The following is a 15,911-nucleotide window of genomic DNA, read 5'->3' as shown; positions in this document are numbered from 1 at the left end:
GGGACATGGATGAAGCTGAAAACCATCATTCTCAGCAAACTAACACAGGAAGAGAAAATCAACCACCTCATTTTATCACTCATAAGTGGGAGCTGAACAATGAGAACACATGAACACAGGGAGGGGAACATCACATACTAAGGCTTGTTAGGGCATGGGGAGAAATGGGAGGGAGAGCATTAGGACAAATACCTAATGCATGCAGGGCTTAAAACCTAGATGACAGGTTGATAGGTGCAGCAAACACCAGGGCACATGTATACCTGTATAACAAACCTGCACGTTCTGCACATATATCCCAGAACTTAAAGTAAAATTTAAAAACTATTTCAAAAAAGATCAGCCTGGGCAACATGGCAAAACCCTGTCTCTATGATATATACATCATGATAATAATAATAATTAACTGGGAGTGGTAGCACACACCTGTACTTCTACCTACATGGGAGGCTAAAGTGGGAGGATCATGTGAGCCCAGGTAGGTCAAGGCTGCAGTGAGCCATGATCATGCCACTGCACCCCAGCCTGGAGAAAAGAGTAAGACATTGTCTTGAGAAAACAAAAGATGGAAGAGGAAGGTAGGAGAGTCAGGAGAGAGATTTGAAGATGCTGCACTGTTGCCTCTGAAGACGGAAGAGGGGCTATGAGCTAAGGAATGCAGGCAGCCTGTATAGAAGTTGGACAAAGCAAGGAAACAGATTCTCCCCCAGCATCTCCAAAGGAATGTAGCCCTGACAATGTCCTGATTTTATCCTAGTAAGATGCATTTCAAACTCAGACCTCCAGAACTTAAAAGATAATAAACTTGCATTATATTAAGTGGCTAAGTGAGTCATAATCGGCTATACCAACAATAGAAAACTAATATAAAAACTAATAGAGGCACAGTCATTCCCATTACCCACAGTGTTGCTTTCTGCAGTTTCAGTTCCCTGAGCACATCCCAAAAATTTCAGATGGAAAATTCCAGAAATAAAACATTCAGTTTTCATTTGCGTGCCATTCCAAGGAGCGTGATGAAATCTTACACCATCCCAACTGCCTCACCTGGGGCCATGAATCTCCCTTTGTGTGGCCTATCCACACTATCTACACTACCAATTCTGTCAGGCACTCAGTAGCTGGCTCAGCTAACAGAGTAACTATTGCAGTACATGCATGGGGCAGCAGCGGTGGCAACCCTGGAAACTGGCCCAGTAGCATGGAACCCAGCCCAGTAGCATGGAACCCAGGACCAGATACTGCCACAGTCAGCCGGCAGGTGCGGGAGGGCACGAGGCGCTCAGGCACAACTCTGCGGCTGCACAGTGCCCAGTGCTTGCAAACTGGTGTTCTGGGCTAGGGACAAGGAAAAGTGGACCCTAGGGTGGGATGGCAGTACACTCCATGACCCTCACACCCTCAGGGAGCAGCCCCGTCAGAATCTGCCATGGACTCAGCCACAGCTGCCACCTGGAAATGGTGCAAGTCAGTATCAGTGGCAACCCCTGGCCCTGTCCTCCCCCACCAGCAGCAGGAATCCCAGGGCCAGATGTCACCATGGTGTCTAATTTAGGTGGTCGGCGGTGCAGCTGCATGGGGGCAGAAACCGGCACTCAGCCTCATCCCGGGGGCAGCAGTGGGCCCAGAGCCTGTGACCCCATGCTCTTGGCTTGGGCAAAGGAAGCTCGGATCTTAGCATGGGGGGAGGTGCCTTGGGTGACCCCCAGCCTGTCTGAGACCAGCCCTGTGGCCTCCCATACATTCTGCTGCACCTGCCACTTAGAGATAGTATGTGGCAGCAGCGGTGGCAACCCCTGATCCTGCCTGCCTCCACCAGCAACATGGACCCATGGGCCAGACCCTGCTGTGGCGCCTAAGTCAGGTCTCGCAGCAGGAGGAGGACTGGAACTGGCGCCCAGCCCCATCCTAGTGGCTGCAGGGTACCCAGTGCCCACAACCAGCACCCTGGACCAGGGTCAAAAAGGAACAGAAGGAGGGCAGGAACCGGTGCTCAGCACCACCCCCGAGGCTGCACAGCACCCAGACCCCACGATCTGGGCAGGGGAAAGGAAGATGGACCCTACGTGGTACACTGGGCAATTCTTGGGCCATCTAGGGCCAGCCTCTGCCTTGGGCTCAGCTGCAGCTGCCACCTGCATATGGCCATGCAGCAGTCACAGTGACAACCACTGACACTGCCCACCCGCTCCACTGCAATGAGGATCCCAGGGTCAGAAGCCTCTGCAGATCCTAACACAGGCAGTGGGCCCTGCTGCTGCAGGAAAGCAGGAACTGGCCAGCCCGCCTTGAGGATCCAGCGGCTGCACAGTACCCAGCGACTGTGACCCGTCACTCTGTGCATCGGCCAAGAAAGAGGGACCCTAGGCTGGGAGGGCAGTCTGTTGGGTGGCCCTTGGGTCTTCTGGGACTAGCTCTGCCAGCTGATGCCATGGGCTCAGCTGCAGTTGCCCCCTGCAGATGGTGCATGTCAGCAGCGGTGGCAACCCTGGACATGCACACGGTGGCCAGCAGCACAGAACCAGAGGCCAGACGCCACCATGGCCATAAGGAGGCAGTGAAGCCACAGCTGCAGGAGGGCAGGAAGTGGTGCTCAGCCCCATTCCAGTGGCTGCACAGTGTACAGACCCGTGGCCCAGCACTCAGGGAGCCGCCAAAGAGGAGCGGATCCTAGGGTGGGAGGGGGGTATACCACAAACCTCAAGCCTCACTCAGGTCTGGGACCTGCACTGCTACCCTCTGCCATGGACTCAACAGCAGCTGCCACCTGCACAAGCTGTGGCAGAAGAGGTGGCAACCTCAGCTCTGCCTGCCATAACCAGCAGCAGGGGACCCGGGGACCAAGGCCACCTCAGAGGCTGCCACCTGGCCACCTCTGCACCCCTGTCCCTGCCCTAGTGGTGGCCAGCCACTTCCTACCTCTCTGGCGCTCTGCAGTCTCTGTCGCTGCCACCCACCACAGTGAGGCGAGCCGTGGTGCCACAGGCTCCAGCCTCCAGCATGTAGCAGACGGCTCTTCCTTCTCCTGGCATGGAGCAGTTGGGTGGACAAAGCCAGAAAAGCCTAGAACAGGACACAGACAGTGGTAGTGTTAGACCCCCACCTTGTCATGCTGGCCACTGGGTGCCATGGGGTAGTCTCAGTCAAGGCACTCACACCCACCCTCCAAAGTCCATGGCAGCTCTTTTTGGCCCAAACTGGCTAGGGAGTGGAGACTGGAGACACCATGGTGTCTGGGCTTCCTGCTCCACAGGAACCACTGGGACCACGCAGGCTGTACTCAGGAAGCAGGAGCAGCAGAACCTCAGCCCCAGCCAGCCCTCCTCACCAAAGTGCTAGTTCCCATTCCTGAGACCTCCACCTACAGGGACCTATCACCCCATGGTGTCTGCTACTGCATGCCTGGGCATTCCTGGCAGTCTCTGCAACACAGAATGTGAGGGCTCAGGCCTGGGAACCAAGATGGGTCTGGGTGCCCTGCTGTGATCAGGATTTTCACAGAAACGTGAAAATCCTGCCCGTCATGCAGTAGGAGATGGCCCTTTAGAGTTTAGAGTCTGGGGAGAGGAGGACCAATCCTCTCTCAGAGACCACAGCTGTCACTGAAACCTCCATCACCTGCTAATGGCAGTGCAGCTTCCGACAGAGCCCCTAACCCGCTGCCACTGGCAGTGTAGCCCCAGGATAGTGCCAACACCCCAGACCCCACCACTGGCAGTGTAGCATGTGATGGCAGCCCCTAACCTGCCCCTGCCTTAGACACTGTAGCACTCGATGGCACCGGCACACCACCTCCCTGCCATGGGCAGCACAGCCTGGGATAGCGCCCCAACCAACTCCCTGCAATGGGCAGTGTAACCACAGATAGAGTCCCCCACCAGACCCCCACCGCAGGCAGTGATGCCCCTATATGGCACCCAAACCACCCCCCACTGCAGGCACTGCAACCCTGAATAGTGAGTGCCCTAACCCACTCCCCATCGGGAACAGTGCAGGCTCCCGCCTCCAGCATGGGCCACCGTGGCTACTCCTACTTCTCCTCTAAGCCCACTGGGAGCAGGTGGGCCCACGTACCCAGAAGAGTCTGAAACGGCGAGACTAATGTGTACACAAAAATACACTACACAAAGAAGCAGAAGAATCCAATCTAGAACCTGACCAGACAATTCTGCCGACATAAAATCGAACAACAGATAAGAGATTAGGTCCTCAAAATGAACAATTCATTAGGAAACTGCAATTTGCCAGGCAAGGTGGCTCACGCCTGTAATCTCAGCGCTTTGGGAAGCCTAGTTGGGTGGATTACCTGAGGTCAGGAGTTTGAAACCAGTCTGACCAATATGGTGAAACCCCACCTCTACTAAAAATACAAATATTAGCCTGGCATCATCATGGTGGGTGTCTGTAGTCCCAGCTACTCAGGAGGCTGAGACAGGAGAATTGCCTGAACACAGGAGGTGAAGGTTGCAGTGAACTGAGATTGTGGCACTGCACTCCAGCCTAGGCGACAGAACCAGACTCAGTCTCTTAAAAAAAGTAGAAATGCGGGTGTGGTTTTAGAAAAACGGGACTCATACACTGTAGGTGGAAATGAAAATTAGGATACCCCAGTTCAGAGGGTCATGGGGCTCGGAGGGACCCAGATCCCGGGCTTCACCATGGCTCAGGGCCTGTGCACTCCTAGATGCTGGATGCAGGTCAGACATGGGCATAGCCTTCTCGACAGGGTTGCAGACGCTGCCACGGCCAGGACCCCACAACCGCCCCCACGCGGATGACTAGGGCCCAAATGCCCACAAAGAAGTCAGGACGGGAGGCCGGGCACGGTGGCTCACACCTGTAATCCCAGCACTTTGGGAGGCTGAGGTGGGTGGATCACGAGGTCAAGAGGTCGAGACCAACCTGGTCAACATGGTGAAACCCCATTGCTACTAAAAATACAAAAAAAATTAGCTGGGCACGGAGGTGGGTGCCTGTAATCCCAGCTACTCAGGAGGCTGAGGCAGGAGAATTGCCTGAACCCAGGAGGGGGAGGTTGCAGTGAGCCGAGATCGCGCCATTGCACTCCATCCTGGGTAACAAGAGCAAAACTCTGTCTCAAAAAAAAAAAAAAAAAAAAAGTCAGGACCGGAAAGCAGGGAGCCGCGGAGAAGGAGCAGGGTGGCCTGGAGGATTCCCGGTGGGGTTCAAGTCCCTGCCACTTACCGCAGAGACCTGCCTCCTTCTCCACTATCACGTAGAAGCCGCCACGGCTTCTCTGAAGAAACTTCTCCCTCCGGCCGCGCCGCCGCCGCCTCTTCTCCCTCCGGCCGCGCCGCCGCCGCCTCTTCTCCCTCCGGCCGCGCCGCTGCTCCTGCCGGATCCTCGCAAGAAGCGCAGTCTCGGCTTCCGGCTTCCGTAGGGCACGCACGCCGGCAGCGTCCCTCCCTTCAAGCTGAAGCACCACCCCCTCTTAAAGGGGCCGCGGCTCGGCCTGGCCAGAACCGCCTCGGGTTGCGGCACAGGCTGACACTCTGTCCAGCCCTAGGGGTGAACTAAAGGCCTCCTGTCTCTCATCCCCCCTGGCTCTAGAGCCCTAGAGGTGGCAGGAGTGGAGCCTTGTGACCCCAGCCCCGAGATCAGCTCCCTTTGCCTGGAGCGCCCGGGGTCTGCCCCTGCTTCCTCTGGACCTCAGCTTCAAGATCTGCCAAGGAAGCGGCCTGGAGGGAGCTCTGGGCTCCATCAAGCTCGGCGCCTCAGGATCCAGGGTGGGCTCTCTTGCCCCTCTGCAGAGGGGACCCAGAGAACCACGGAAAACTGCGGACTGGAGACACAGTTCCAAGGGCAGCAGGGCCTCCTCGGCCTCACTGTCCGCATCTGTCCTGTGGGAGCCCCGGGGCCTTGCTAGGGCCCAGACACCTGCGGCCTCACCCAGCTCCCCAGGAGATAGGCAGGGGCCCTGGCGTCCAGCGCTGCCCCCACCTCAACTCCATCTTGGATCAGCGCCTGGAGGGGCCCTGCGGACTGGACCCAGGCCCACCCCCTTCTGACCTCAACAACCCATCATTTACATCAGGTATTTCTCCTAGTGCTGTCACTTCCCTAGCACCTCAACCCCTGACAGGCCCTGGTATTTAATGTTCCCCTCCCTGTGTCCATGTGTTCTCACTGATCAACTCCACTTATGAGTGAGAACACGTGGCATTTGATTTTCTGTTCCTGTGCTAGTTTGCTGAGAATCATCGTTTCCAGCTTCATCCATGTCACTGCAAAGGACATGAACTCATCCTTTATAATGGCTGCAGAGTATTCCATGTGATATATTTGCCACATTTTCTTTATCCAGTCTATCTTTGATAGACATTTGCGTTAGTTCCAAGTCTTTGCTATTGTGAACAGTGCTTCAATAAACATATGTGTGCATGTGTCTTTATAATAGAATAATTTATAATCCTTTGAGTATATATATGCCCAGTGATGGGATTGCTTGGTCAAATGGTATTTCTAGTTCTAGATCCTTGAGGAATTTCCACACTGTCTTCCACAATGGTTGAACTAATTTACACTCCCACCAACAGTGTAAAAGCATTCCTACTTAGTAGGGTTTTTTTGGTGGGCAGTGGGTGACAACATAATTTGCTTATTAAAATTTGCATCTTTTAAAGAAGAAAAGTACAAAGAAAAAATTAAAATATTTTCATCGAGGCCAAGTTCAAATAAAATTTTAGGCTGGGCACGGTGGCTCACACCTAGCATCCCAGTACTTTGGGAGGCCGAGGTGAGCAGATCCCTTGAGCTCAGTTGTTTGAGAGCAGCCTGGGCAACACAGCGAGACCCCATATAGAAAGAAAAAGAGAAAGAGAAAGATACAAGGAGAAGGGAGGGAGGGGAGGAGAGGGAAGGGGAGAGGAGAGAGGAAGTCTTTTTTTTTTTTTTTTTTTTTTTGGGGACAGAGTCTCATTCTGTCTCCCAGGCTGGAGTGCAGTGGTGCAATCTCGGCTCACTGCAACCTGCACCTCCCAGGTTGAAGCAATTCTCCTGCCTCAGCCTTCTGAGTAGCTGGGACTACAGGAGCAAGCTGCCACACCCAGCTAATTTTTTGTATTTTAGTAGAGATGGGGTTTCACAGTGTTGCCCAGACTGGGAAGGAGAGAAATTTTTTAAAGAAAACCTGAGGAACTTCAAAGATTCACAGCTGGCAGAGCACAGATTCCGACATGCGGGGGCTGAATCAGTTTCGTGTCTAGAAGGGGATGTTTAAGAAGCCTGCCCTGCTAGAGGGGATGATGTCTATGAGGCTGAGTGACCCATCCAAGGTCAGAATCAGGATCTGAACCCAGACTTCCCTGACTCCAAAGTCCATGCCCAATTCATGGGACCTGAAACAAGCCATCCTATTCTTTGGGACTCTGCTTCTGACCTTATCACAGATGCAATAGGCCCTGCCACTCCCTAGCACTGTGACAAGAACCCAGAGGAGAGGAAGGGGCCATGGCAGCTCCGTGAGACCAACATCTCCAATTTTTTTGCAGGTTCCTGGCCTTGGTCCAGGAGAAGTATTCCAAGGTCACGCTGTCTCCAGGCTGGACCACCCTCTACATGGCCGTGTTCCCAAACAGGACGTACAACTGAGCCATGGTGGAGAAGATGCATGAGCTGGTGGGAGTGGTGCCCCAGAGGGTCACCTTCCCTATGTGGTCTTCCATGGCATGGGCTGCCTGGCCCCACTTCAGCTGGCTGCTGAGCCAATCTGAGAAGGTAAAAAACCACCAAACACACCCCACCCTCCTGGAGGTGCTGATGCCCCCAGCAAGATCCCAGATGCTCATGGATGGGAGGGTTTTTTTTTTTTTTTTTTTTGAGATGGAGTCTCACTCTGTCGCCCAGGCTGGAGTGAAGTGGCACCATCTCAGTTCACTTCAACCTCTGCCTCCTGGGTTCAAGTGACTTTCATGCCTCAGTCTCCCAAGTAGCTGGGACTACAGGTGTGTGCCACCACCCCTGGCTAATTTTTTGTATTTTTAGTAGAGATGGGGTTTCACAGTGTTAGCCAGGATGGTCTTGATCTCTTGACCTCGTGATCTGCCCACCTTGGCCTCCCAAAGTGCTGGAATTACAGGCATGAGCCACCACACCCAGCCATGGATGGAAGGGTCTTAAAGGTCATCTGGTCCAACTCCTGCTGGTGCTCATGCCCTCTACAGAGTCCCTGCTTTCTGCTTGCATACCACTGATGATGGGCTACTCACTACCTCCTGAGGTAACTCATTAGTGGGTAATTCTCTGCCCCCCATAAAATATTTATACCGAGACACAATTTGTCTCCCCACAGCTTCCTCCAATGGAAGCCAGGTATAGCCCTGGAGCTACACATATTGTGCCTTCAACCCCTGCCCTAGGATAGCCATATAAGAATTTAGAGACTCCCCTACCCCTTCTATCCCCCCTACTTTCCTTAGCTGCTCCCCACAGGACTCCCAAAGCTGCCCCTCCCCCTCTTCATGCTTGACTCGCCCTTCTACATCCTACCACGTCTGTCCTGCCCCTTTCCTAGGACAGGACTCAGAAATAGACACTGCAAGTGAGGAGGCAGGACAGGCTCCCCCACCCTCCTGGGCCTCTGCTTTCAGCCATCTTTCCTGAATTCCCTCTGGCTCCTGCCCTTGGGAAGGGGTAGGACTCAGGGAGAAGTGGTGGTGGGCAACTGGAGGACAGATGCTCTACCTTGGGCCCAGCTGACATCCAGTTCTGAGCACAGGAGTGGGGCTGAGGGTCTTGCTGGGCCCAGACGGGCACTGCGCCAGCTCTGGTGGCCCCAGGTATAGCCTGATGCTGTGACAGGCTGCCTCAGACCCCATGTTGGTGGATGACCTGCTCTACATCCAGGACAACACTGCTGTCCACCAAGTCTACTTTGACATCTTTGAGCCTTTCCTGTTGCAGTTCAAGCAGCTTGCCTGTAAGGAGAGGAACTAGGAAGGGTGGTGTGGACTGGATTCTTCACGGGCAGCACTTGGCAGGCACTGGAGCAGAGCTGGGAGGAAGGGATAACAGAAGGGGGAAAGCCAGGGTTGGGCAGGAGGAGGATGCATTTTGGGTACCAGGCCCTGGTATGGTATGTTAAGCTTCACACATCCATTTTATTTTTATTTTTATTTTTTTAAGATGGAGTCTGGCTTTGTCACCCAGACTGGAGTGCAGTGGTGTGATCTCGGCTCATTGCAACTTCTGCCTCTCGGATTCAAGCGATTCTCTTGCACCACCACACCAGCTAATTTTTGTATTTTTAGTAGAGACAGGGTTTCAACACGTTGGCCAAGCTGGTCTCAAACTCCTGCCCTCAGGTGATCCACCTGCCTCAGCCTCCCAAAGTGCTGAGATTACAGGCATGAGCCACTGTGCCTGGCCCACACATCCATATTATAGAGAAACAGAGGCTCAGAACAGTTCAGGAATTTATACAGTCACTCAACTTGTATGTGGTCCAGCAGGTAGGAACTCAGCAAATTCCAAACCCCAAATTATTTTGGTGCACAGCTCCACTGTGGTTTACTCTAATGTTTCAGAGACCTCCACTGTATTTGCTGAGCAGTGATCAGATGCTGCCATCCAAACCCCTCATTCCCTTGTCCCCGAATCCAGGAGAGCTGCAGTTAAGCCATCTCAAAGGGGCCCCATCAGACTTAGCATTCCTGTCACCTAAGCAGGAGCCACCTAAGCAAGGGGGGAAGGATACCAGCTCTGGGGCCAGGCAGATCTGGTATCAGCAGGTTCCACTCCCAGCAATTCTGCTCACTGCTTATAGGACCTTGGCCAAGTCACTTCTTGTAGTCTAAAAAGCAAGGAAATTACAGCTGCTTGGCAGGGTGCCCAGAGGCTTAGAGAGGATGCCCGTAGAGCTGCGGCCTCCAGGTGTTCCATGAAGGCAGCCATTTCACCTTGGCGATTCAGGGCCTCACAGTGAATTCCACACGGAAACAAATGTACTGTACGGGGGGCAGCCTGATCTCTCTTCTCCAGCTGCCCCGGGGGTGATGGGCTGAATGTCAAGTGGCTGGTTCCTGACGTCCAGGGCAGCGGTAAAACAGCAACAGTGACCGTCCCAGGTAAAGTCTGCCTTCAGCCCTGGTGCTCCTAGCTCATCTGCAGGAGTGTTCTCTGCTTGGGGTGGGTACCTCTGGTCTCTGTTGCTATTTACACCATGTGCTGGATGAAAGGTGGGGCAGGGGTGTGGGAGAGGGAGAGGGAGTACAGTGGTGTCAAGAGCACAGGGCTCCTGGCCTTTAGACTAGTCCCCAGCCACGGTGCTATGGGCAAGGCCAGCACTGGCCTCCAGGCTGAGTCATAGGTAAAGGCCAAGAGCTGAAGCAAGAGTTTGTCATGCACCAGCCACATTTATAAAGCAGCCCATCCACCTGGAGCCCAAAACTGGGTTGACAGATTCCAGAGAGGCAAGGCCCTTGGATGCCCCCAGAACTGTCACTGCCCCTTTAGCAAGGGTCTCTAACACCGTATGATAACCCAAATCCTAAACACTGTTACCTCTGCCGCCTCTTCCAGGCACAGAAGGCATGATCCTGCTGAACACTGGCCTCAAGGGAACTGTGGCTGAGAAACCCGTGCCCATCGTTCATGCTCCAAGTGGCAGCATCCTGACACTGGAGTCCTGCCTGCAGCAGCTGGCCACACATCCCGGACACTGGGGCGTCCATTTGCAAATAGCAGAGCCTACAGCCCTCCAGCCATCCCTGGCCTTGCTGGCATGCTTCTCCAGCCTTGGCCTCCTGCATTGGCTTGTGTGGGTGGGGGCCAAAATCTCCCATGGGAGTTTTTTAGCCCCTGGCCATGTGGCTGGCAGGGAGCTACTTAACAGCTGTCGCTGAGGTCTTCCCCCAAGTGACTGTAGCACCAGGCTAGCCTGAGGAGGTGCTGGGCAGCAGTTATAGGGAACAGCTGCTCACAGATATGCTAGAGCTGTGCCAGGAGCTCTGGCAACCTGTGTCCTTCCAGATGCCAGCTGTGCCATGGGGCCATAGCACAGCTGGAGCCGTAGCCAGGCTGCTGGCCCCCTCTCCCCTGGCCACCGTCGCAGTGGAGCACAGCCTAGATGGGGGCAACTATGCCTCTGTGAGGACAGCGCTGCTGGCAGCCAGGACTGTGGACAGGACCCGAGTCTACTACAGGCTGCCCCAGGGGTACCGCAAGGACTTGCTGGCTGATGTTGGCAGAAACTGAGCACCCGGGGTGGTATACCAGCGGACCTCAGGGCAGAGGCTGCCCATGGGGAGGCAGGAAGAAATAAAGGCCTTTGCCTTTCTCCAGGTACTGTATGTGAGTCCTTGGGGGCAGGATGGAGTGGGGGTGGGCATGATGTGGCCACTGAGGGCATCTAGAGGGTCTGGAGGCTAGCCAGGTCATTCTGGTTGTCCAGGAGAAACTGCTTGAAAGCCTTGAAGGTGGTGTAGAACTCAGAGGAGAGGCCAGCCACATTGGTGGTCACATAGTTGAGCATGTCCTGTGGTCCCAGTTCCTTGGGAGACTGAAGTGGGAGGATCACTTGAACCCAGGAGCTTGAGGCCGCAGTGAGCCATGATTATGCCACTGCACTCCAGCCTGGGTGACAGAGTGAGATTTTGTCTCCAAAAAAATGTGGCTGAGCACAGTGGCTCACACCTGTAATCCCAGCACTCTGGGAGGCCAAGGCCAGCAAATCATCACCTGAGGTCAGGAGTTCAGGACCAGCCTAGCTAACATGGTGAAACCATATCTCTACTAAAAACACAAAAATTAGCTGGGCATAATGGTGGGTGCCTGTAGTCCAGCTACTCCAGAGGCTGAGGCAGAAGAATGGCTTGAACCGGGTAGACAGAGGTTTCAGGGAGCCCAGATTTTGCCCAGTGCACTGCAGCATGGGCAGCAGAGCAAGACTCCATCTCAAATGTACCCCAGAACTTAAAGTATAATAATAAAAATAAATTAATTAAATTAAAATTAAAGAAAAAGGCTGGGTGCAGTGGCTCACACCTGTAATCCCAGCACTTTGGGAGGCTGAGGTGGGTGGATCACAACGTCAAGAGATTGAAAGCATCTGGCCAACATGGTGAAACCCCTCTCTACTAAAAAATACAAAAACAGCTAGGCATGGTGGCGTGAGCCTGTAGTCCCAGCTACTTGGGAAGCTGAGGCCTGAGAATTGCTTGAACCCGGGAGGCAGAGGTTGCAGTGAGCCGAGATTGTGCCACTGTGCTCTAGCATGGTGCCTGGAGACAGAGCAAGAGTGTCTCAAAAAAAAAAAAAAAAAATTAAAGAAAAAAATAAAAAAGAATGAATAAAAAAATAAAGCACAACAGAAAAAAATGACTGATGTTCCAAAATACTGATAATACAATTAAGGGAAAAGGCAGGTTAGAACAAAATGTTCAGTACATTCACATCTTAATAAAGTATGCCTTTGTTACATATGACTGTAAGGTATATTGCCGAGTCAAAATGAGGAAACTGAGGCCAGTGTGAGAAATGAGAATCCAATTTATTCAGCTCCTGGGTGAGGTTCTGTGGTCCGGGAAGGGGCCAGAGAAGTCGCACTGGGCTTCTCAGGGTGTGGGGTTTTATAGGGAGTGGAGGTAATTGATTGGTCTTTAGGGAAACAAAGAGCACACAGTTTCATTGGTGAGGAGGGTTGATTGATCATTAGGGAAACAGAGCAGACAGTTTCATTGGTGAGTTTCATTGGTGAGGGGATTCAATTGATCACTAGGGAAACAAAGAGCAGATGGTTTCATTGGTGAGGGGAAGTCAAGGTGCCAGTGGGGTGAGCTGCCATTGGTTGCCAGGCAGGACTACTGGTGGGCTCACCGGCTGGGGAGGTCAATGTTAAGCTGCCATTGGACAAATCTTTGGCGGGCTTTTTAAATTTTGAAGAGGTCGAGTGAGGAATGCAGGAGTGGGTGTGTGGAGCCTGCATAGAGAGACCAGATAGGAGTGGGTGTGGGGAGCCAGCATAGAGAGGCTGGCATGGGGAGAGATAAGTGTGTCAGCATGGAGAGACCAGCACAGAGAGACATAAGTGTGTCCATTTAGCTCCCGGCAAGGCAGCCGGCCTTACAATGACTAAATGGAAATCCAAGAGGAGTCTACTACAAAATCCTAACAATTCCTCCCAGATGTGAACTAACAGATAATTTTATTTTATTCCTTTTCCTTTCCAAGGATTTTCCAAATCTTTTAAAACTAAGACTATTCTTATGTTTTCCTTTTTAAAAAAAAACACAGTCTCACTCACTGTCACCACTGCTGGAGTGCAGTGGTGACATCTCAATTCACTGCAGTCACTTCCTCCCAAGTTCAAGTGATTCTCCTGCCTTAACCTACCAAGTAGCTGGGATTACAGGCATGCACCACCACCCTCAGCTAATTTTTGTAATTTTAGTAGAGATGAATTTTCAGCATGTTGGCCAGGCTGGTCTTGAACTTCTGGCATGAAGTAATCTGCCGGCCTCAGCTCCCCAAAGTGCTAGGATTACAGGCATGAGCCACTGCATCTGGCCTAAGATTATTTTTATAATCAGAAGACATATTAATTAGCTTTTGTTAGTCTTTCCAGCTTTTCATGTGGAAATGCTACTAAATTGATAATGAAAAAAATGATTGTGACAGAAAAGGCCTTTGGTGCTACCTGAGCATATGCAGGTCACTCAGTGAGAGAGAAACTCAGCTTCTGTGGAGAATGGACAGCAGTAACACAGAATAAACCTGGGAAAGACTGAATTTCCTCTGCAGGATAAACCACAGGGGAGTGCACAGCACCCCTGTCACCCGCAGGTTAGGGGACACTAGGAAAAACAGCACGGATGAAGGGGCGACAGGGCAAAGCTGGGGCAAAGCTCTGGAAAGGTCAAAACCTGGGTTGATCCTGTTCAGATTTCTGACTTCTTTCTGCTTCTCCTTATCAGAGCTGCTCACACTGTCTCCTTTTCTCAGACCCCAGGGCTTAAATGACAAGTTGTTATTTGACCAGAGACCAGGGTGCACAGGACAAGCCCCTGTATTAAAAAGTGCTGTATCGGCTGGACTCAGTGGCTCATGCCTGTAATCCCAGCACTCTTGGTGTCCCAGGTGGGCAGATCAAGAAGTCAGGCGTTCAAGATCAGCCTGGTCAATATGGTGAAACCCTGTCTCTACTAAAAACACAAAAATTAGCTGAGTATAGAGGAATGTGCCCAGTTCTTGGGAGGCTGAAGCAGAAGAATTGCTGGAACCTAGGAGGCAGAGGTTGCAGTGAGCCAAGATCAAGCCATTGAACTCCAGTCTGATGGACAAAGCAAGACTCTGTATCTTAGAACCACAGGGGACTCACAGTGGTTTCATTCCATCAAATAAATTCTTTTTGGATAGTGTAAATACAGGATTTGATGAAAACAGTCCTGAGTTCAAATTAAAAGAATTTGATAGGAAGACATAGATACAACAATTTATTTACTTTTTGACACAGGGTCTCCCTCTGTTGCCCAGACTGGAGTGCAGTAGCATAATCAGGACTCCCTGCAACCTTGACCTCCCAGGTGCAAGTGATCCTCCCACCTTAGCTTCCTGAGTAGCTGAGACTATAGGTGCTGTCACCACACCTGGCTAAATTTTTTGTTTCTTTTGTTTTGTTTGTGGAGATGAAGTCTCCCTGTGTTGCCCAGGCTGGTCTGGAGCTCCAGGACTCAAATGATCTTTCTGCTTGGGTCTCCCAAAATGCTGGAATTGCAAGTGTGAGCCACCAAGCCCAGCCTTGCATTCTTAAAATTATCTGTAGCACATATGGATAGAGTTTGTGAACTATACACAAACTTTAAAGTCATAATTGGCATTCACCTGAGAACATTGTAGCAGAGTTACATTTCGCAGAAATCTCAGCCAGCCAGTAAATATTCACTAAACAATGACTCTTCAGGTCCCCTGCTGTATACAAAGATACAGATTCCTTAGTAGTTGTCAATATCCCATTAACTACAATCATTTGAATAGAAGGTGCCTGAGGGTGAGTGGTCATCAATTCCAGTATCTAATTCAAATAATACTGACGCCCAGGTCATCTGGCACCAACCCCATTTGCACTCTGAGCTATTGTTGCCAATTCTCCCTGAGCAACACTTTAGAAACCTAGTCCCTGGTAAAGAACAGCAGAAAGCTACACTACAAGTAAAACTAAATATCAATTCCAAAGGAAATTTTTTGACAAAAAAAGTACAATTTAATTTAAATAATAGCAGGAATGGGCTGGGCAGGGTGGCTCTAGCCTGTAGCCCCAGACTTTGGGAGGCCGAGATGGGCAGATCACATGAGATCAGGAGGCCGAGGCCAGCCTGGCTAACATGGTGAAACCCACTCTCTACTAAAAAAAACTATAAAAATTACCTGGTTTCTACTTAAAAAACTACAAAAATTACCCAAGCGTACCTGTAATCCCAGTTACTCAGGAGGCTGAGGCCCGAGCATCACTTGAACCCAGAAAGTGGAGTTTTCAGTAAGCTGTGATTGTGCCACTGCACTCCAGCTTGGGCCACAACGTGACACTCTGTCTCCAATAAATAAATAAATAATACCAAAAGTGAAGAGCTTGGAAAAACAGCTTTACGTGAGGGTGGGTGCAGTGGCTTGTGCCTGTAATCCTAGCACTTTGGGAGCCCAAGGTGAGTAGTTAACCTGAGGTCAGGAATTTGAGACCAGCCTGGCCAACATGGTGAAACCCTGTCTCTACTAAAAATACAAAAATTACTTTGGGAGGCCGAGGCGGGTGGATCACGAGGTCAAGAGATCGAGACCATCCTAGTCAACATGGTGAAACCCCGTCTCTACTAAAAATACAAAAAATTAGCTGGGTATGGTGGCGCGTGCCTGTAATCCCAGCTACTCAGGAGGCTGAGGCAGGAGAATTGCCTGAATCC

At 51.8% G+C, this 15,911-nt stretch overlaps 1 protein-coding gene and 1 pseudogene across 1 annotated transcript in view; one reads left to right on the top strand and one right to left on the bottom strand.

Moving 5' to 3' along the window:
- LOC135272753 (uncharacterized) overlaps positions 1-8,837 on the bottom strand; it is a 31,935-nt gene extending 23,098 nt beyond the window's left edge. The window contains exons 1-5 of the mRNA XM_064371344.1: positions 8,720-8,837; positions 7,579-7,729; positions 5,788-5,861; positions 5,206-5,353; positions 2,920-3,063 (exon numbers count right to left, since the gene is read on the bottom strand). Coding sequence (XP_064227414.1) covers positions 2,920-3,063; positions 5,206-5,353; positions 5,788-5,861; positions 7,579-7,729; positions 8,720-8,837 — 635 coding nt within the window. The remainder of the gene's footprint in view (positions 1-2,919; positions 3,064-5,205; positions 5,354-5,787; positions 5,862-7,578; positions 7,730-8,719) is intronic.
- Positions 7,515-12,072, top strand: LOC105733421 (protein FAM151A-like; annotated as a pseudogene).
- The last annotated feature ends 3,839 nt before the right edge of the window (positions 12,073-15,911 follow it).

Source organism: Aotus nancymaae, unplaced genomic scaffold, assembly GCF_030222135.1.
Source record: "Aotus nancymaae isolate 86718 unplaced genomic scaffold, 86718_ANA_hifiasm-v0.15.2.pri h1tg000131l, whole genome shotgun sequence".
NCBI classification, from domain to species: domain Eukaryota; kingdom Metazoa; phylum Chordata; class Mammalia; order Primates; family Aotidae; genus Aotus; species Aotus nancymaae.
Note: the sequence above shows the minus strand (reverse complement) of the source record. Positions and strands in the feature narration are given on the sequence as shown.